Below are 21,424 nucleotides of genomic sequence, written 5' to 3'. Positions count from 1 at the left end.
GCACTCTAAGAGGTTTTCTTTTCAATTCTTATTAATAGAAGACAAAATGCACTCTGTGAAAAGGATGTGGAAATAGAATAGATTAGCTGCGTTCTATGTGCTTGTGCATCGTTCAACTACCGTTCAGAATTGCGATTCGCAATTTGCGAATGTTTCCGTTGTGTGAACTATACGTTTATAAGCTTTATTTCGACTCAATGAAGATGACGACAGAATGGTTGAACAAAGTTGTCTGCTTATTTTCTATCGGAATCTTCGGCATGATTAGAAAATATTCATATATGAAAAATGCGTCGGTGTTTTTTTCAAGTTTGTTTGTATTTGTGAAATCAAACTTTGTTTTTTTTATTAGCGATTTTTAATAGCTCATTCATTTAAGAGATAGGTCTATTGTGTGTTTCGATTTATATTGTTTCAGAAGTGTTTTTCTTTTTGTGAGTTTTTATTGTATCAGTATTTCTTTATGCAATTTATTCAATAACTCTTAAGACCTTGCCAATGGCAATCGTTTTATCTGAAAATGAAATGAAATTAAGAATTAGTTTTTTTTTTGTAACAAAAATGTTTGTGATCGAATAAACTCACTTTCATCTCTAAGAGTGAATCGTCCCATTTGTGGGAATCGTTTGAATTCTTCAAGGCAAATCAGACCAGAGCACTCAATTCTCATAATAGCTACTTGATCTTGTTTAACAAATCTCGGTCGTGTTTTTGATTTTTCACCAGTTTTCTTGTCGACTAAGCACAGCAAAGCCTGAAAGATGAAGAAAAGCGTTAAATATTGACGCATGTAATGGAGTGAAAAGTATTGAAGAATGAAGTTGAACCACATTCAATACTTACAGCAACTGTAATTTCTTCAGCCGCACAGTGGATATGCATGACAGCTGAGTAGCCGGCACAAATGATGGATTTGTGTTCTAAGATCACAAGCTGAGCATCGAATTTACGACCAACTTTGATTGGATTCGTCGAATCGCACAGAACAAAACCGGGTGAGACATCTTCTTCTTCGATACCCTATTGATAAAAGCAAAATGCCAATGAATAAACTCATATTACATAAGTTGAATTCTAGAACATGAACACTCAAATTGTTGATGATTCAATTTACCTTAACTTTAATTTTAACATTTTCACCGGGGCTAACAGCGGTCACTTCAAAATCATCGGACCACAGTTGATCGATTGAGACTTGTGTTCGATTTGGCATAACCAATAGATTTTGTCCTTTGCGTGCGCTTCCCGATTCCACTTTGCCCATGACGACCGTTCCCATATCCTTGTATTTATCAACGATTGGCATAATGAATGGTCCGTCTGCTTTTCGGTTCATCGATGGTAAATGATCGATGAAATCGATGAATGATGGACCGGAATACCACGAACAAATCTCTGGTGGAACGATATCTTTCAAGCCAAGACCTTGTTGGCCGGATACTGGCATGAATGTTAAATCTTTTTGAATGTTGAAACCGAGTTTTTTCAAATATGGCAAAATATTATTCTTGCATTCGTTGTAACGTCCTTCATCCCAATTCACCGTTGGATCATCCATTTTATTAACAAGAACAACCAAATGTTTAACACCAGCTGTTTTGGCCAACATCGCATGCTCACGCGTTTGACCGCCTCGATCGAAACCGGTTTCGAATTCACCTTTACGCGCTGACAACACCAGCACAGCTAAATCGGCTTGAGCCGCACCACCGATCATATTTGGTACGAAACTCTTGTGGCCGGGTGCATCTAAAATTGTGAAATGCTTCTTTTCCGTTTCGAAAAATGCACGACCCACTTCGACGGTTTTGCCTTTGTCACGTTCCTCTTGATTTGTATCCAATGCCCATGACAAGTACCAACTTTCACGTGATTTTTCACGAGCTTCACGCTCATATTTTTCTAAAGTACGTTTATCAACCATTCCGGTTAGAGCCATTATTTGACCGCCAATTGTCGATTTTCCAGCATCTAAAACAATTTTGAGTTCATAACGTGTTATTAAGAGAGTTTTTAGTTGTTTTTTTTTTCTCTTCTGTATAATGACAACGCCTACTTTTTCCGCCAAAATTCAAATGAAATTGACACTGAACTCACCTACATGACCAATGAATACAACGTTGACATGTTCCTTTTTACTTTTATTTTCTTCAATAGTTGGCGATTTTTTCTTGACTATCTTTGCTTTCTTTTCACCTCCTTCGAAATCATCACCTTCCTGTTTGGCGAATTGAAAGTTTGTCATTTAAAAATGAAAACACCGGTAAAATGAGTCGGGAAAAAATACAAACCTCATCTTCTGGTGTAGTTGCCACTTCATCTTCCCAGCTGTCAAGCATTTCGCTCTCTGTTAAAAAGAATGGATAAAAGTTAATCATTAGTGAGTAATTGACAACACATAAGGTAAACAACACGCATAATAGAAAAACGAATCATCGCATATTCACGAATGACTTTGACAGCTCGTTCAAACCGCTTTAAACCGGATCGACCGAACACACAGACACATTGAGATAGGCCGATGACACGTTTTCAAGAAGCTTATACTATTTTCTTCGACATTTTTACATGAAGCGATAATTTTGGAAAACTGTAACACAAACCAGGATTATCCGGCGATTTATCGTCAAGAGATTCCGTTGCTGCTGCTACTGACACAGGTTGTTCTTCGTCTGTTTTTGTGGGTGATGCATCTGGTGATTTTGGTTCAACGGGTGCTGCTTCTTGGACTGGTGATTCGGCCGATTCAGCCGGTGGTGCTTCGGTTGGTGCATTGGTGGTCGGTGCACTTGGTGGAGCTCCAAAGTTAGGCACAAATTCCATTGCATTTACATTTAATGTGGAAAATTTGGTCGACATATCGGAATTGCCTTCTTGCGCCATGATTGCCGTTTCTCTTCTATTTCACGGTTCAAATAGTTGATTTCTAAGAAAGTGTCTACACAGTATAGAAGAAAAACCGATGATACAAAAACAAGAGGATGCGAGGAAAAGTGTCTACAAGAATAAAAAAAAACTGAAACACTACGGCCTCGGGCAAATCGTTTATTGTGAAAATTGTGAGAAGTTTTTCACACACACGTTTTCACATTCGGCACTTCAATTAAAATGGCTTTTTATGTGGCAGACACACAATGATACCAACCGCCCCATCGGTAAAATTCCATCACGCATATTACACATATTGGTGAAAGTCGACTTTAAAGCGCCAAATGACATTTCGAATACGAAGACTTGAACACACACGTTTCGATACATTCGAAACGTACTAAGTGTATTTCTCCTAGGTTGAGCTGATCTCGTTGATATTCTTCCAGAAAAATATCAATAAAAAGTCATGATTCATGAAGTTCAAAAGTAATTTTTAATATTGAATACATCATTGAAAAATTAATGTTTTTTCTTCTCAATTTTCGTTTTCATTGCGAAATTCAAGTAAAACGCACATTTGACAGAAACCGTCATCGTTAACATCGCTGGATTTCGATAGGGATGCATTTCGAAATTCGAAACCAAGTCTGCTTGTCGCTTCGGTCGGCATGTTCGAAATTGTAAAGTAGACGGTCACATCGTCATCAAGCGCGAACTAATCACTCAAACTTAGAACTAGTGTGAAACGGTGCAGACGCTTAGACATAGTCAAACAGACAAAACCCGATTTAAAGTGAATTTTATTTCGTTGAAAAGCGTCGCGCGGACAGTAAAACATTGACGATTACATTACGCGATGAGTAACTATGGAAGACCACCGCCTCGAATCGATGGAATGGTTTCATTGAAGGTGAGGCATTTTTTTTTCATCCGCATTAAACCCATATTGCAAAATGCTAAAATTAACAATGGCGTCGAAAATCACATTAGAGGCATTTTTTCGCCGGAAATTTCATAATTTTTCCATTTTTCTATTAATATTCCATCAGTCAAATGTCGATGAAATAGATTATTCGTGCGAAAATCCAATGAATTGTAAATATTTTTGAAAAATTTGGCATTAATATGAGTGGAATTTGTGTTTTTAGGTCGATAACCTTACTTATCGAACAACACCAGATGATTTGCGTCGTGTTTTTGAACGATGCGGCGAAGTTGGTGATATTTACATCCCTCGGGACAGATACACCCGTGAAAGCCGTGGTTTTGCATTTGTACGGTAAGTTAAATATTGATTTTTTATTCTCTGCTTTTCGAACGAGTTCAATTACAACCATAAATAATATAAATTATGGTAATTTTTTGGTGTGACGATGACATCTTTTGATTGATTTGTGTATTCATCTTTGTTATTTTGCGTAGGTTTTATGACAAACGTGATGCTGAAGACGCGCTTGAGGCCATGGATGGTCGTATGCTTGATGGCAGAGAGTTAAGAGTTCAAATGGCACGCTATGGTCGACCAACATCACCGCAAACACGTCGAGGAGGACGTGGAGATCGTGATCGACGAGATAGAGATAGAGGAGGTCGACGGTAAGTGTGCTCATTAAGTCTCCTTTTTTTTAAATCTTAAATAGCATTTTGTCATTTTGACCATATTCGGTCGTTTTTCGAGCCAATAAACTTTCGTTGTAAACGTAATGGTCGTTTGCTTAGCTGTTTTGAATTGCTTTGTGTGTGTGTGTGCGCGTGGGCAGGAATTAGTTTGTGGTTTACACGTTTTGGCAAATAAGTAAAACACGGAAAATAAAAGTACTGACTCATTCAATTCGTTTTTTTTTCTCTTCTTAATCATCTGCATTTAAAATGAAAGAAGATGAGGAGACAAAAAAAATACCCAAAAGCAAAGTTCTTTTAACACCTCCACACACACGGGCGCCTTGAACTCCTCATTTATGGAAATAATCGAAAATTAATAAGCATTTCTCTCGGTTCTTTAGTGATAGACAGCGTAGCCGTTCCCGCGAACGAGGTGGAGGAGGAGGACGTCGTGACAGAAGCCATTCGCGCGGTCGTCGTTCAGTTTCAAGATCCCGATCCAGGTTTGTGTGCTGTTTTTTGTTCTAAAATTTAAATATAAATAATAAACATGTATGAATGATCATTATGATTGAGCACCAAATTTGGAGTGTGATAATCATAGTTGAAGTGCTGGCTCCGGCTTTGCGTGTAAATTTGATTGATGGCATCTTAAAGAAAACGAATCATCTTTAAAAATAAGATGGAGTCTCGCAATAACTAATTCGATTATGACATCAATGCTAATTACAGATCCGTAAGATCACGCTCCCGTGGACGCTCCGAGTCACCAATTAAGAAGCACTCGTTGAGCCGTAGCCACAGCCGAAACCGCTCGGTCAGTCGCAGCAGAAGCATTTCACGCAGTCATAGCCGTGATTAAATTTGCACCATGACAGGTATTTAACCGTAAACATCAAACACTTTCCATCATTTCACTCACCATATATGGGTTTTTTTCTTACCATTTCAGCTGGCCACCAATACCACATTCTTTGGAATTGCCCGCAACGGAATTAAAATGCCAAGGTAATTCAATCAATAAAAAAAACTATCACACATCTTTTTTTCCACTAAAACAAAAGAAATATACAGCATAGAATTTGAATGCATTTCAGTTTTCTTTGTGAAAATAATAAGTGGAACAAATTAATAGTGAAAACAGGACCAAATAAGAACAACAAAAAAAAAAACAAAATTCTGCCAATGCGTTCGCCATTTCACTTTCAATTGGTGTCAAGATCTCCACAATTCACACACACACATAAATTTGTTTTTGGGGAAAACAGTTTAAACCGAAACCAATAGCAATTATTTTACTGACCGAGAGCAAAAGCAATTTAACTGCTATCGATCATCATTCGTTGTAGAGAATTTTTTTTTTTTTTGGAAATGAAACACAAATATCATTTTGCAATCGAACATTTTCTTTCTCCATTTTGTTGTCCATTTTCGTTTTGGTACAATTTTTAGCCGTTGCTCTTTATTTCCACACACGCACACACACACACATAATACATATACCAACAATATTTCCAACGCAACAACGTTTTCATTATTATTTTTTTGTGATTCATTTCTTTTTGGTCTCCCTAGTGAGTATTTATCTATAGATATGTTGAGTTTTGTTTCACCGTTCAACATCGATTATGCAATAGATTTCATTGGTTCCAATTTGCAAATTTAGTTTACCCACACACAAAAAACACACAACCAAAACAATAAGAACAACAATCAAACCTTTTTTTTATTTTGTATTTTAAAATCCGTTTACAACTGATTCAACATGTTTAATTTTTTTCCTGAACAAAAAAAAACAAACAAACAAACAAATGTGTCGATAAAACATACTAAAAAATCATCTACAATTTTAATATGCAGGCCACTTGTTCCGGCTTAGCAGTAAATTGCAGTCAGAGCAGAATCAATCAGTAACAGATGAGAGAGAGAGAGAGAGAGAGAGAGAGAGAGAGAGAGAGAGAGGGAGATGAATGTCAAGTTCAATATGCTATGATCGCGATTCAGAGCTTCGTGTAGAGTTCAGAGAGGGTTGTTAATGGGGCAGAGAGTAAAATGAATGTTAGGCGATTCGCAAAGAGGCTGCATTGATTCGATGTTGGTGTGTGCGCGCGCGTGCGCGTGCGCGGGGTGCATTGTGTTCAGAAAAGAAAAGCAATTGCCGTTTCTCAAGAGCACTTAACCAGTGCCGTGTGCGTCCGCGATTACCGAATTCAGAAAAAAAATACCGTGTGAAAAAGGCTCTCTCTTCCAAATCGCATGATGGCAGAAGCAAACAAAACAAAAGACCACATTTCGTTTTTTGGCGAACGTGATTCGTGTGTGCGTTTTAATTCGATTCCAAGCAAAACCAAACAAACCAAAATGCTTATAATTCGGTCCAAATGTGAAAACAATCGGCGTTCGCTGTCTTTTTGTCATCCGTTTGAGAGCTGGTGAACAATCGACCTGATTTGCTGTGCACACATTTTGATCCAGATCATGTTCCGGGCTCAAATTTTCCAAAAACCAAAACAAGAAAAAAAAAAGAACGAAAAAGAGATCCAAGTATCGATAGAATCACACAAACTGCTGGCAGAATTGGCGCTGTACACTACTTGTACGGTGCACAAGACCATCCGTTGCCGACGAAGCGGTTAAGTTTATTGTTCCAAAAAGAAAAACAACCAGAACATCAACGATTTTTTTTTTAAATTTGTTTTCAACATTTATTTTGTTTTTCGGATTCTTTGGTTTCTTTTTTACATTTTTCTTTTAAATTATTGAATTTATATACCAATGTTGTGCGTGATATGCACACACACACACAATGAGAAATGATCGTCTGATATTATTTCAACGTTCACCACATCTCAAACACACCATTTTAGTTGTGATCTTAATCGAAAACCAAACACACCACAATTCCCCATCCTTATTTCACTGCCATTTTGTTTTCTTTCAAATTCCAATTCGATCCCCAACAAATCCGCCCCATATTTATATACATATCTTTGATCACACAATTTCAACTGCAAAGGATGAATCACATTCACACAGACCAATCCTGTGTCAATCATTCAATCGCATTCAATTCCATGACTGAACTTGAACTGAGATGATATATATTTGCATTTGATACGTGCATATTTTATGCACCACTAAAGACTGAAAATCATCATTCGTTTCAACTCTTTTCATAAAACTAATTTTTTTTCTTACATCTTTTCTTTTTATCTGTACATATGTTTACCTCTATATTCCAAGCCACTAGCAACGCAATTACAACGAACTATTTTTTTTGAAATTTTTCTATTTTCAGATGCAATTTTTCCCAAAAATCTTTCATCTTGGCTAATTAAAAAAAAAAAATATTACATACACATACATTTTTTCATTAAATAAACAAACAAAATGAATATTTTTTATCAATAATAATAACCATTTAACGGCGGTAAGTATTTCTACCGTACCACGTATTGAACTCAACAACATAAATTTATCGTATTAGATGGCATTTTTGTTAGATTTGGTAGGGATTCATAAAACAATGTATGTGAAAAGAAAAAAAATCATCCAACTTATATGAAGATTAAACAAATGAATTTTTTCCCCCCATTTCATACACAATGTTCAATAGGAACACATTAACAAATGTCCATACAACAGATTCTGTGGCAAATTGCCACCTTTTTTCCACTTTTTTGCATCCAAACAAATGACCAATTTGTGACTCTCATGAAAACAAAGGAATAACTTTTTGTTGAAAGAATTCAAAAACAATTGAAAATTCTTTATTTGCACTTTATTTCATTTGATAAATTCACACACGAACTTGATGTTAACTGAAATTAAAAAAAAAACACAACAAATAACGTAGATTTTATGTTTTAAGAGCATAGATGTACACTCGATCTTTGTTTTATTTCAAAATTGGATAAAAATATGCAAAAACTGAAACATCATTATTGGAAGGAAAATAAAATAAACGTAAACTATACACCAACAAAATGTGTGCTATGTTATTGCATCTAGTTTTCAGCATGGCATTAAACTTGATTGATCATTTCGAGATTGCAAATCAAATTGAACATTTCTTTTCTCTACAATTGGGTTTTCCTACATTAAAAACATATTTGCTGCAAATATTGAAGAAGACAATGTGGTATTTGTTCCTGAGAAAACGTCTAAAGGTAAATTTAACATATCAAAATGCTTATGATTCGCTAGTGCAACGTATTAGCTGGATATTGAAGGATAAGTAAAAAATGTGCTTGCATTTGAAAAAGGGTACTCACTCTACTTGAATACTCATAGTGCACTGTTGGCTGCACATTGTGCGGACGACAGTGAGGTATGGATATCAAGATCATACCTAGTACACAATTTTTGGAACCAGGGGCTGTTATACATTGAAGACGCCTCTCTCTTTCTCTCTTTGTCTCTCAAAGCCAAAACCGAAGTGAAGTAAAAGTCATCAATATTTGAAGATGTTTCCATCGAGTGGTTGTCTGGAATATCCTGGGTTTGTTATTGGCGTATGATGACCCATGCAAATCAATTTCACGCTATGCGGTGATTTCTTCTCGGTAATTCCACCTTTTGACGAACAAAATTGCCAACAATTTAACAAAAAAAAAATGATTTAAATTAATAACAGTCATTTCAATGGTATTCAGTTGAATTTTACCAATCACAAGCGGATGATGAATATTATTTCTCTGAGCCTCAAGCATTTCATTGTATATTTTTTCTTTGACCGGATTATATTTGGCATTTTCGAGTTGCAGTAATGTGTGAAATTTACTCACGAATAAGTCTTTTTCGTGATTATAAACTGACGATAACACCAAGTCCAATGAATCATGACACGTATTCTTATCACAAATGCGACGAACTAGGGAATTTACCGTATCTTTTTTGAACAATCGTTGAAACACATTCCTTTGATCCGGTGGCATTTTCACGGTGCACAAACTGTGAAGGCGTTTTTCAATCGAAAATCCCAAATTTCAATGCACAGGATTGCTGCAATAGGAAACTGAACACTTTTGTTTGATCGATAACACCCAAAACAGCTGATTGACATTTGAATGAGAGAGTGAGTGAAGCTGAAACGTAAATCAATACAAAATGTCATTCGAAATGTATGTTTTGCTATAAGAAAAATCGAGAAAAAATATCTCTAAAAAAGCAAAATGAGATGAACAACAGATCGTTTTAATTTTCAGAAAGTGTTTTATTTTCTTAATCAAATAAATCTTAGACCATACATTATACAATCATGTCACTTTTTACATATCATTTTTTTTTCTTTGCACATGAGCAAAAAAGTTAAAACGCGAAGAAAAAATTCATAAAAAAAACCCGAAAATGAATAATTTAAATTGAAAATTTGTTATCAGTGTTTTAATATTTACAAAAGTACAGAAATGTTTCCAAAACGATGCATGGATCGCCTTCATTTGTAAATTTAAAAAAGACTGAGAAAAAGAAATGCTTCTCGATGATGAATAGAACGAAATGTCGATGGAAATAAGATGGACATTAGATGAATAGTTTTTCCAATTGATAGAGAGAAGGAAAAAAAAGAGAAAATAAGTCGATACGGATCAAGTCCATTAATCCGTGAATGAAACAAAGAGTAATATGCATCAATTATTTTGGATGAGTTCAAAGGAGACAATAATCGCGCATTCAACAAGGATAAATCACTGACTAATTCGTTGCTTACATATCATTAACGGTTAATTAATTAGAATTTGCTAAAAAAAATTTTTCTTCAAACAGTTGCTATCAAATCAATGTCTGAGCTTCATGAATTATTCGACGGTTGATCGGTCGACGAGCCCAGGTCAATGAGGGTTGCCGTTGTGGCACCTTGTGCAGCTGCTTCAGTTGGCTGCGAGTATTGTGCGGGCGTTATCATTGATGGTGGTGGTGGCAAGGGGATTGCAGGTATAGTGAACTCCATCGGAGCCTTTGTCGACGCTATGAACGAAGGTTGATCACTGTCGGAGAATTGGTGTCCATGAGCATGACCATGACCATGACTGTGACCTTGATGGTGATGATGATGATGTGGAAATGATTTCGGTAGAATTTTTTGTCTACTCGAGTCTGTGGTTCGTGACAATCGTTCGCTCAATGCCTTCAGAGCGATTTGTCGTCGCCGTTCCATGTCGTGCATATCAACATTTTGTATAGACACCACCGAGGTCAACGAATGTGCTGAGTTTCGTGACGCAACATGCGGCTTAACGATACCAATGCGTAAAAATAGCTTATGTAATGGATTGACTAGAGCACTGATTGCTGGTTGCAAAATTGTCGGGAAGAAGCTGAAATATGGACGGAATTTTCTTTAACTTCATTACAAACTCGAATTGTTTTGTGTATTAGAAATCAGAATTACATCGATTGCCTACAATGTAACCATCGTTTGAATATTATTTACCTAGCAAATGTAAAGCTGTCTGAACCATCGCCTCGATTACCATTGGCATGCAACTGGTAAAATCGCAAGTAGATCCATGAGACAATCAACCCCGATATAAACATCGTTGGCGTGGTTCCGTCCAAAATTCCACACAACCAGAAGATTATTGAAAAGAACACCACAATCAATGGCATATTGCTAAAAATACACAAATAAAAACCATAAGTTTATTGTAAATCTTTTTTCGATAATTGGCATCGATTCAAGGTTTTATTTTTCACACGGCAAAATAGATAAAATTGGGTAACATACCGATTTGTGAGTTTGCCAATACGTGTCTTGGCGATCAGCAAATCGGGCATGATTTGTCGAACGGCCACACAGACGGCTGCCACGTATCCAGATAGTCCATGGATGTGAACATCAAACAATAGTTCATCGTCTTTTGTGCAAAAATAAACAAACAAATAGTACATGGACGAGAGGACGGCCACACCGATGTTTGTGATGGCAAAAAAAGTCATCATTTCCATTTGACCCCATAGTGGTTCGATGAGTTTACCACACAGTCCAACGATGATTATATCCAAAAATACTTCCCACAAATACAGTTCCAGGAAGCAAAAGGTGAACGCCGTCCAAATGCAAAATTGTGGCGGTAGAATGTAGCCTGGAGTGACGCTCAGCGCTTTTATAGCCGTTTCAGAGAATGACAGCAGATAACCGAATACGGTGACGATACAAATGAACTTAACCGACGGTGACGTGTTGACCAATAATGCAGCTATCTGTTGATTTATATATGGCAAATTTCGGGATAACGATCGCGTTGCCATGTTTGCCAAAAATGTCTTAACAATCGCTCGAAAATGAAATTACACTCAATCAAAATTTCAGTTCACCACCCAAATGCATCCAAGGAGAAATAATCTTTTTTTTCTTCCTTTTTTCTATTGTTCGATGACGTTTTACTCTATAAGATATACTGTGCGATTTTGACAGTTGGTCCAACAACAACAACTTTCATAACAAACATACGAACGCACCACAACGTACACAATGCCGTCGAAACGCAAAACGTCACTTTTACGAACTACCCAAAGCGTACCAAACGTAAAATACGAAATGAATTGTGACAGACGGAATTTTTGCTCCGTTTTTCTGCGCGAGATTCGGATTTTACCAACACAATTTTTCAAGCTGAAATTTTTTTTCTTCATCCAAAATAATATGAAATGAAATGCAAACCAAGAGAAGAATTCCCTTCTTATTCAACTTTATTTTTTTTTTTTTACAATGGTCCTTCTGGAAAAGCATTTTAATTCAGTGTTTTCGTGTGTTTCTTCGCAAAAGTGAAGAAGGAAAATGTTTGTTAAAATTTGTGTTTGATTGTTTTGAAATTCGGGAATTAACTACTTAAAAAAACCTACTCTTTAAAACGGTACAAATTTCACGCCAATTTCGTTTGTGTGTCTTTTATCGGTTATCCATTTTCTTTAACGTTTAACTCTACATTTCAGTTCGTTCTCTAAATTAATTACTATCTTGTATACAAATATTTAAATGGTTTTTTTTTCTTTTGTAATTCACAGCACAATAAACTGCAGTTTGAGAAAAAAAGACAGGAAAAAAAAGAAGATTTGTGTTGGTGTCTCTCAAAAATTGTTTGCTTCGATTAATTAATTCTTTTTGTTTTTCGAATTGCGTTTGATGTTAGCGCAAGAATAAAGGCCAAATGTTATATTGTTTTGCTCGTATTTTTTTTTGGGATGGTTTGTAATTTGACTAATCGATCAATTGATTCGATTTACATGCTAACATAGCCATGAGCGGCGGCACGACGACGTCCTACCAAGTATGCGATTAGAACAACAACGACTAATGCAATCAATGCGATTCCGACGGCAATTGGTACAATATCTGAAAAAAAAAAAACACAAACAATCGGTTGAGTATTGAATCATTTCCAAACCGTAATTGAAGATTTTATCGAGTATATGTACCTGGCGTGTTAATGGCATCACAGTCAATGGCTGTTGAGAATTCTTGTTTATCTCCCAAATGGAAGGCTTGGACCAAAATACTCGATACACTCACAGTTCCAGATGGGACGGTGGTGTTTGTGACATGATCAGTGTCGGTTAAGTTCAATGTTTGAACTCGAGTGCAGTGATAAGATTTATCTTTTGGTGCCTCAAATGTGTTGCCAACATAGTATAAGATGGTACGATTATTACTGCCTGGAACGATTTTCGTAGACAAATTGAACACGGACTCTGTCAATGAGAATTCTTTAGCGGTTTCGTTCAAGCTGAATGTTAATTTCAATGTGTTTTTTTCATCGGCTTCGGTCCATTCGATGACAATAAATTGGGAGGTGTTGCCACAGTTTCCTTCAGCTTCTTTGAATTTATCACCAGTTGCTCCGGGGATATTGTAGATTTTATACTGGACACCGGCCTTTTCATCTGTATGATGGAATATTCGTGAAGAACGAAATTGATTAAATATTCCAACGGATTATTCAAAGCAGAAAGAAACATGCAATTTCAATTACCATAGTATGACACATTCAACTGAGCAGCGAACTGGAGTAAGATGCAGGACGTAGTTCCATTCGACACAACATACTTTCCTTCTTGTGGCTTTCCGGGTACTGGTGCTGGTGTTGGAGCCGGGGTTGTTGTTGTTGTTGTTGGTGTTGGTGTTACTGTTGTTGTGGGGGCTTCAGTTGTCTGTAAATAACAATTTAAACACATTTGCTTATTAAAACAATCAATTATGGTTATCAAAATGATAACAAATTAAGCAATAGCAACGGTATGCCGTGATTATTGCCATATTTTTCTGCTTGAGATAATTCAAGAATAGGAACGAATCACGTACCGTAGCTGCCGTTGTAGTAGGAGTTGTCTGAAAGTAACAGAAACATTTTATATATTATAATGTCGAATATTGAACAATGATTTAAAAAACATAAATTGTTTGTAATTAGCGTAATCTCGTCAGACACGGATACGTTAATCGCTAGATAAATCCAGAATTAAAGTCCATGCGAAATTTTCCTCGAAATTCCAAAGCGGAAAGAAATCAAAGATAACACGTACCGGAGCTGGTGAAGGCGTTGTTGTGCTTGTCGGTATTGCTGTCGTTGATTCAGTCTGTTATTTAAATAAGAAAATGACAAGTTTGTCAACCTTTGCGCTTATTTAATCAAGAAATGTCAGCTTGAATTGATTTTTTTCAAACAACAAAATGAAATTTGTTTTCAAAACATAATTTATTCAACATACCGGAGCCTCTGTGGTGCTGGTTGATACTGTCGTTGTTGAAGGAGCCACCGTGGTGGTTGTTTTCTTCTCAATTGGAGCAGGGAGTTCTGCTGGTTGGGTGGCTGGTGGTAAATCAGTTACACTTGCGGCTGTCGAAAAATGATAAATAACATTGTTTTTGAAAGATTGTAAAACATCAAATCAAATTATATGATACGATTGGTTTGTCTTAAAATAGTCGAAAAATAAAAAAAAACATTCATATTAGTCACAATATAGGACTTTGTTCCAAAATTTAATTCCACTTGTAATAAAAGGAATCGTCCATTGGAGAAAGATTTGTTATGGGCAAAATTCAGTCATTTTTTAAATAGACCCGCTTGAGAAAATATAAACAACTTCTGAATGTCTGCGCTGTATGCATATATGCAAGTGTTGCATAGTATAATCTGTACCATAAATTGTTGGTCGAGCAATGGAAAATACCATAAAATGAAGTCTCATACAACGCGTGCGATAAGATAAAAATGGCAGCGATACACATAAATGCCGCTTAAAAAGAGCATAGCGTCTGTGTTTAAAAAATGATACGCAAAATCGAAAAATTCTAGAAGATAAAGTAAAAAATAATTTTTTTTCTTAGTGAACATTTCAAAGGCAAGATAAACCTAGTCGGTCTAGCAAACAGAAAAATGTGTATCAATGTAGAATCTGAGATGAACGTTGCTACATTTTGATCTGAGCTCAGCTGCTATGAGCGCGTGAAAAAGTGAATCACTGCGTTTGTTAGATTAAATTACATTAATATTGACCAAACGGTTGAACTTTGCAGCTCTTTTCGCCAAACGCTCGGTGTGTGTATTATCGAATGGAAGTAGTAGAAAAACAAGTGTTGCGAAACACAACTACCACGTTTTAATACAGTTACATCGGATTGAGATTATAACGTTGCGCTGTGTGCAAATATGTTTGTCACTTGAATCAAAGTAGACAAGACAGAGATCACTTTAATTGGTTTAGATTATGTGTTGCACCATTGACTCATCGATATTATGTATTAGAATGAGTCGTAATGACGAGTCAGAATTGAAATCACATTGCAACGGAAAATGAATGTCACATTATCAAGTCTGTTTGGTTTTCGGTGCGAAAAATGGACATGAATAATATTAAATCATAAGCATTTGTTGCTGTTTTCTACAAAATTGTGTCTTTTGTGAAGATTCTTTTTAATGCAATTACAGCAATAAACATTTTCTGGAAACGTCTCCCCCTCCCCGAAAACTAGCAACATAATGACGACTATCTCAATAATGCGGGCAAAGCATTTTACATCGGGTTGAGTAGTTCGTGTAAATCGTATTGCGTTGGGAAGTTTATGTGAATCACAACAAAAAATTATCAATTGCAATGAGTTTTCACATCCTAATCCTTGAATTGATTTTAAAAGAACAAAGTAACAGACAAAGATTGTTTTTTTTTCAACGCAACACACAGAAAATGAACTTCATTTTTTGATAAATGAACGAAATGAAAAATTATAAAAATGAACAAAACATGAAAAAAAGAGGCGATTTCAGTGTCGCTGTACGTACATCATGGAAAAAAATATTCATTAGAGGGCGACATAAATAGAATAATCAAATACAAAAATGATTCGATAGCAGAAAAGGTTAGAAGATAACAGTAAAGTCAGTACTCACCATAAAGGCCCACAATAAACAATGAAAATATCACTGAAAATGCCTTGAGCTTCATTTTTCTTCCTTTGTCTCTATCTCAATTTATTTAAACAATTTGATCCGAAATTTAGTCAAGTTTTTATTCTTTGTTCGACAAAGAAAACGACCGATTCAATGGAACAGAAAATGTATTTAATAAACAGTTTTAAAATATTTTTCTTTGCTCTTCTTCTTCTTATTCTTTATCACTGACTGGGTGCGATTTGGTTTCGCTTGCGATCACTTCTCAACAAAAAAAACAAATGAGTTGATTTTTACAACGCAATTCAATGCATTTAATTATCTGTCAATTGATACATTGTACAACGCAGAGGGCGCTCCAATGCTAATCATCCACTGAACTGTTCCACAACATTTATATGTCCCAAGTGGAACTCATTCGATTCAAAAGTCCGTTAAATCCAATGAGACGATTTTTAAACATTGTGAAGCATTTAAAGTTCAAATTTATTTGACTATGACATGTGTTTGTATTAAGTGGTCGATTCGCCTCGATGCCGAATGTAGTATTCCAAAAAAGCACAAATAATATGATTGCAATTCCAAGCGCAATGAAGATGCCGTCTGAAATGAACGAAAATAAATTGGTTTCTATTGAACGAGATTATTTTTAAAAACGTGTTATTATTCTTTGAAATTGGGTTATCTTTACTAGTATTTTTTTAAATATAAAATAGTTTTCTAATTGAAAATTTCAACTCTGCTTAATCCAAGTGTTCTCGATATATATAAATTATGGGTCGAAATATTTAGCTCAAACTCACGTTGCTTTCTGGAAAACGAACAATCGATAGCAGTTGAGAAAAATGTATTGGTCGTTGTGCGATATGCCTCTGCCATAATTTGCGAGAAATGAAACGTCCCGACCGAATCATTTGTATGTTCACTTGATTTTAATTCGAATGTGTCCTCTCTAGAGCAGTGATATGACATTCCCAATGGTACTTGAAAAATATCACCGGTATAATGGAATGTCAGCATTTCATCGGTACCATTTGCTAAGAGTTTGGCGGATAAATTAAAATCTATTCGATTTAGAGAATAGCCGCGTGATTTTTCATTTCGATGAAATGTCAAATTCATTAAGTCGTGGCTCCCTGTTTCCATCCAATGAATCAGAATATATTGTTCACTTTTGCCATCACAACACATGCCGTTGACTTGATTGATAGTTGTTGTATTATCACGGAGTTCGTAGCGGCCGTACTTTTGTTGTCCATCTGAAATCATCAGGATAAATCATTTAAATTAAAACAAATCTTAAATTTGATGAAATGTTCTGGATTTCTTTTACTCGTCGTAGGATAAGATACATTCAGTTGAATGGAGAAAGCGACCATGATGCAATTGTGCCCATTTTTATCATTTAGTATAGCCACTTTTGAAACATTTCCAGTGGGGAATAAGTCAGCTTCATAAAACAAAAATACCAAGACTTGAACGAAATAAAAAAAATCACAAATGATGAATTGGAAATTCAAGAGAGAGAAAAAACTTAAAAATACATCAATTTTATTTATTAGGTACGTGTTCAAAACGTAAGGTGTTCGTCTAAAAATAGCACCGAGTTGTATGATTTCCAGTGTTGTTGGCACGTTGATTAAATGAATGGTGCACTTATTGTACCGTTTCGTTCAAGTATTTCGATGATGCAACAATCAAATATAATTTTATTTTGTCGTAAGTCAACGTGCTATTTGTTTGGCATTTCTACATTCGCTACCATATTTTTTGTTTCTTTAAGTCAAACCCTTACCACAAATGCTTATGACTAGAGTAAATCTCGCCAACCACTTCATTTTCCACTCAATCATTTTTTAAATAAACTAATAAACTTGTTTGCGTTAAAAAAAAACATTTCTTAAATTTAAATTCTATCCGTAATGCGTGTGTTATGTGTTCAAACCCATTCAAAATACTGATATTATTTGTTTTTAAATAATTTGGCTATCGCTATGAACACAGACTATGACGAATCGGTTTCTGGAGTGTGTTTGAATCGGTTTTCCTTATCTAATGAAAAATTTAAAGAACTTCAAACAGCTTTACACTATTCTCCACTTCCATTGGATTTCAACGGTCAACGTGTATCTAATGTAATGGGAACTAAATGCGAGTGGAGACGGTGTGTAAAAGAATAGTGTAGAAAAACTTTTTGAATGGGGATGGTTCTTTCGAATGTTGTGTGTCAGTATTGTTTCCAAAAAAAAAAAAATGGTGACAAAAATTCTTTTAGCATTTTTTATTTGTATTTATTTTAATTTGATGAATATTGTTGTCGCTTTTCGCTTTGAGAAAGAAGAGAATGTGGACACTTTTCCGATATGACCGCAGAATAACTGAAATTTTCAGTCTGAAAAGCGTGTTGAAAAAATTAAAGCATTAAAGCCATAGTTTCTCATTACTTTCGGTGCATTTTACTTTGTAAAGCTTTTTTTTATCTGCTGTAGTCGAATTGCAGCGATGAAGATAGATAAAATATACTAATGCAATAAGTGCAACAAGTATGAACGGAATAACAACAGAGATAATAATCGCAATATCTGAAATGGAACAAAAAAACACTATTAGTAAATTCCGTTGTCATTAAAATAGCGCTAACAGAGGTGATAGTGAATATGAACCTCTTGTTGAGTTGTTGGAAATTTGCGTTCCATTAGATTTATGGCTCTCGCCTTCAGTTGACGTTTGATGTTCAGCCAATCTATTATCCTCACTTGATGTTGTGCCTTCAGTCGATGTTTTGGGTTTTTCATTCATTTCGCAATTCTTCGGAGTAGAAAATTTCCTTCTTTTTCCATTGCGATACGCTTCAAACTGAATATTTGTCAACTCAACCATTCCAGTAATGTTCTTATCGTTTTTCAGCCGCAATGGCAAGGATTTGATTCGACCGCATTGATATGAATTGCCAAATGGTGCCGACAGAGTGTTTCCAAAGTAGAATAATTCAAACCAATCGTATGAACCGCTAGGAAAAATCTCAGCAGCCAATTGAAAAGCAATAGCACCCAACGTAAATGTCTTCGTTGCGTCATTCAGATAAAATGTCAAATTCATTGTATTGTATAGATTTTTGTCTTTGTCAATCCACTGAATGGAAATCTCTTGATAAGTTTCATCGTGTGAGCAACTGGAATAGTATTGCTTATTATTTATCGGTATTTTATAATTATGTTCAGTCTGAGGCTTTCCATCTGAAAACATCAAAAATTAAATCAAGTGAGATTGAAAAAAATAGAATAAAGTACAGTAACTGACATTTCTAAAATGTCAAAGCAAAATTATATGAAAAAAAAAATCGTACGTTTTGTGGGGTAAGTAACATTTAATCGAGCGCAAACCGTAACCAATATACAACGTCCATCGGGTGATTGATTTTGGCTTTTTGATGATCTAGTGCTTACTGAAATGGCTTTAAAACGAGTTCAAACGGACAAAATTTAAGTTTATAATTATTTTGTAGGTAAGACGAGGTTAATCACATTTTCGGATTTCTTCAGCAAATTAAGCTGGAATTAAATCTCATTGATTTCATGTCATAAATCAGTTTCGTCATTTCATTCTTGAAATATTTCATTTCGAGCGATACAGCTAGTGTAACTCATACCAAAAAAATGTCAATTATTTAATTTAGTGTGACTAATTGGATAATGAGTGTACCGTACCGCAAACCGTTGGTTGAAATATATATGAAGCATGAATGGAATTCCAAATAAACATTATTTCTAACTTTTGCATTGTAAATTAGCTTGATTCGTCGTATCCACTTCACTATTTGCAATGCAAATGCAAGTTACATCCATATTTGTGTGTATTTTCTCTTGACATTTTATGGCATTTTTGTCAAGTTCAATGAATTTTGCAAATATGTATATTGTGTGATCGGTTTCCTTATTTCTCTGACACATGTCTCTCCTTAATTGGAACATTGAACGTAAAAATGTTGAAAGCAACAATCTGCATTGACCTTTAAGTCAAAAAAAGAGTTGTTGGCTTGGATATTGCCAAACTGTTTTACTCATTCTTTTAAGTGAAAAAAGACAACTGTTTCAGTTGAAAAGCAAAACAAAAAGCACCGTTGCCACCGAACACAATGACGAAATTTGGTCCACAATAAACACAGTTTGTCACATACATGCACACGATAAATAGGCCTATTTCTTTCACATAAAATAAACAGACGAAGTGGCAATTAACAAATGCTTCTATTTTTTATTACAATTTCGCAATCTGATACGTTACACAATGTTACAAATGGTCATTATTTAATCATTTTTGATCATCGACATTTATCACTGATACAAATAATATACAAATATTGAGTAATTTATTACACCCACCGTACATGTCCAAACTAAACAGTAGAAATATGATAGAAAACCGAAAAACTAACTTAAATTCCATTCTTAATGAATTTATTTATTCAGGATTCCAGTTATACAATTGAAATTACAGTCCGAAATAATATGAATGAATCAAAATTTCTTATGAAAAGAGAAATGAAATAAATAAAATCATATCACCAGCAACTAAGCTGACGCACCCTCTTTTATATCTTGGTTACAATGTCGGAGCTCTGATAAAATATGAATTATATTAAAAAAAATGAATTCATGGAAAGAAATTCAATCGAAAATGGCATAGACGAATAAATTAGTTTCCAACTTCTTAGAAATAATCGAAAAATTTCTGATGGAACATTAAATATTATTTAATAAACACATACTAAAATCTAGATATTTGCATAGCCATAGCACGAACTCACAATATGCTGTGTATTAATCATATACTGTCATATTTTTTCACGCTGGTGGCGCACCCAGCCCATGGACGGATATACTATGGGTTAGCTGGACTATATAACTGAATGTCAAGTTGGTTGTATATGAATTTTGACAGAACTTCTGCGGCCATCACCTAGTTGCGCCACATATCACATCGTTCCATAGACATTGTGAGTTCGCATAGCACGTGCAAAGTAGTACAGAAAGCACCGTTGATGTTCCATTCAATATGGTTTGTTGCCGATTTGGATGGTTGGTTTTCACGGGAACATGAACTAATGTAATAAATCGTTGGTCCGTCTTTAGGTAATTCAACACCTTCCATGTATGCATATGAGCACGTTGACCTTGATCTTTACAAAAGGAAGTGCTCGTGTGTTGCTTGATTACGTTGCGCTGCGTATTCGATTCACATGTTCCTTTTACTCAACTCGTTATTCACACGGAACAAAAGACAAAAGAACAGTGAGAATATGAAAAATGATGGCAAAAACGTGGCGCAAAAATATAGAGCAACCAAATTGAATTGGTTAATATGTTGAATAGCACTTTTACCTTCATCCATGTTCATTGTTCATTCTTCAATAAAAGTCGATGACATAATTAAACTTCTTTTCTTTTGGTTGCTTTTACTACTATTTTATGAATGTAGGGCAAGGAAGTAAGTATCCAATTATTTCATGATCATTATATCACAGTACAACACTTGACGAATTGCCTTTCCATATGAAGAGT

General features: G+C 35.3%; 6 protein-coding genes and 1 non-coding gene across 12 annotated transcripts; 2 read left to right on the top strand and 5 right to left on the bottom strand.

Moving 5' to 3' along the window:
- Window positions 1-335: 335 nt before the first annotated feature.
- On the bottom strand, window positions 336-3,169 carry LOC129566386 (eukaryotic peptide chain release factor GTP-binding subunit ERF3A). 2 transcript variants are annotated; one of them, XM_055442269.1, is made up of 7 exons: window positions 2,604-3,169; window positions 2,292-2,347; window positions 2,098-2,218; window positions 1,115-1,971; window positions 844-1,020; window positions 586-754; window positions 336-514 (listed from the first exon to the last, which is right to left on the bottom strand). In XM_055442269.1, exons 1-7 carry the CDS (start codon window positions 2,881-2,883, stop codon window positions 471-473), a joined length of 1,704 nt encoding a protein of 567 aa, XP_055298244.1. In that variant the 5' UTR covers window positions 2,884-3,169; the 3' UTR covers window positions 336-470. The 2 variants fall into 2 exon arrangements, with proteins under 2 accessions (XP_055298244.1, XP_055298243.1); XM_055442268.1 differs by having other exon boundaries at window positions 336-754; window positions 2,604-3,125.
- A 360-nt stretch (window positions 3,170-3,529) lies between these two features.
- On the top strand, window positions 3,530-8,460 carry LOC129566391 (serine/arginine-rich splicing factor 2). Of its 4 annotated transcripts, none has more exons than XR_008687726.1 (7): window positions 3,530-3,781; window positions 4,020-4,150; window positions 4,294-4,467; window positions 4,875-4,976; window positions 5,206-5,351; window positions 5,426-5,481; window positions 7,772-8,460. XR_008687726.1 is itself a non-coding variant. In XM_055442277.1 (6 exons), the coding sequence occupies exons 1-5, from the start codon at window positions 3,728-3,730 to the stop codon at window positions 5,333-5,335; spliced, it is 591 nt and encodes a 196-aa protein (XP_055298252.1). In that variant the 5' UTR covers window positions 3,530-3,727; the 3' UTR covers window positions 5,336-5,351; window positions 5,426-8,460. The 4 variants fall into 4 exon arrangements, 1 of the variants encoding a protein (XP_055298252.1); XR_008687728.1 differs by having other exon boundaries at window positions 7,717-8,460; XR_008687727.1 differs by having other exon boundaries at window positions 6,334-8,460.
- A 272-nt stretch (window positions 8,461-8,732) lies between these two features.
- Window positions 8,733-8,875, top strand: LOC129566609 (U11 spliceosomal RNA). Its single transcript, XR_008687752.1, has one exon. It is a non-coding gene; the product is annotated as a U11 spliceosomal RNA (small nuclear RNA).
- A 792-nt stretch (window positions 8,876-9,667) lies between these two features.
- LOC129566388 (transmembrane protein 115) lies at window positions 9,668-12,006 on the bottom strand. The gene is made up of 3 exons (XM_055442273.1): window positions 11,201-12,006; window positions 10,907-11,086; window positions 9,668-10,790 (listed from the first exon to the last, which is right to left on the bottom strand). Exons 1-3 carry the CDS (start codon window positions 11,722-11,724, stop codon window positions 10,265-10,267), a joined length of 1,230 nt encoding a protein of 409 aa, XP_055298248.1. The 5' UTR covers window positions 11,725-12,006; the 3' UTR covers window positions 9,668-10,264.
- A 141-nt stretch (window positions 12,007-12,147) lies between these two features.
- LOC129566389 (lysosome-associated membrane glycoprotein 1-like) lies at window positions 12,148-16,204 on the bottom strand. The gene is made up of 7 exons (XM_055442274.1): window positions 15,864-16,204; window positions 14,182-14,309; window positions 13,996-14,049; window positions 13,775-13,801; window positions 13,446-13,623; window positions 12,892-13,356; window positions 12,148-12,808 (listed from the first exon to the last, which is right to left on the bottom strand). Exons 1-7 carry the CDS (start codon window positions 15,916-15,918, stop codon window positions 12,696-12,698), a joined length of 1,020 nt encoding a protein of 339 aa, XP_055298249.1. The 5' UTR covers window positions 15,919-16,204; the 3' UTR covers window positions 12,148-12,695.
- LOC129566390 (uncharacterized) lies at window positions 16,150-17,802 on the bottom strand. Of its 2 annotated transcripts, XM_055442275.1 has the most exons (4): window positions 17,659-17,802; window positions 17,197-17,337; window positions 16,667-17,122; window positions 16,150-16,466 (listed from the first exon to the last, which is right to left on the bottom strand). In XM_055442275.1, exons 1-4 carry the CDS (start codon window positions 17,714-17,716, stop codon window positions 16,258-16,260), a joined length of 864 nt encoding a protein of 287 aa, XP_055298250.1. In that variant the 5' UTR covers window positions 17,717-17,802; the 3' UTR covers window positions 16,150-16,257. The 2 variants fall into 2 exon arrangements, with proteins under 2 accessions (XP_055298250.1, XP_055298251.1); XM_055442276.1 differs by lacking the exon at window positions 17,197-17,337.
- Window positions 17,803-18,160: 358 nt separating this feature from the next.
- On the bottom strand, window positions 18,161-20,354 carry LOC129565993 (uncharacterized). Its single transcript, XM_055441470.1, has 4 exons — window positions 20,246-20,354; window positions 19,210-19,317; window positions 18,527-19,099; window positions 18,161-18,445 (listed from the first exon to the last, which is right to left on the bottom strand). The coding sequence occupies exons 1-4, from the start codon at window positions 20,307-20,309 to the stop codon at window positions 18,285-18,287; spliced, it is 906 nt and encodes a 301-aa protein (XP_055297445.1). The 5' UTR covers window positions 20,310-20,354; the 3' UTR covers window positions 18,161-18,284.
- Window positions 20,355-21,424: the final 1,070 nt, after the last annotated feature.

Source organism: Sitodiplosis mosellana, unplaced genomic scaffold, assembly GCF_009176505.1.
Source record: "Sitodiplosis mosellana isolate CC-2019 unplaced genomic scaffold, AAFC_SMos_1.0 Smas_scaffold_3, whole genome shotgun sequence".
Lineage (NCBI taxonomy): Eukaryota > Metazoa > Arthropoda > Insecta > Diptera > Cecidomyiidae > Sitodiplosis > Sitodiplosis mosellana.
This window is presented reverse-complemented; position numbering and strand designations above follow the sequence as displayed.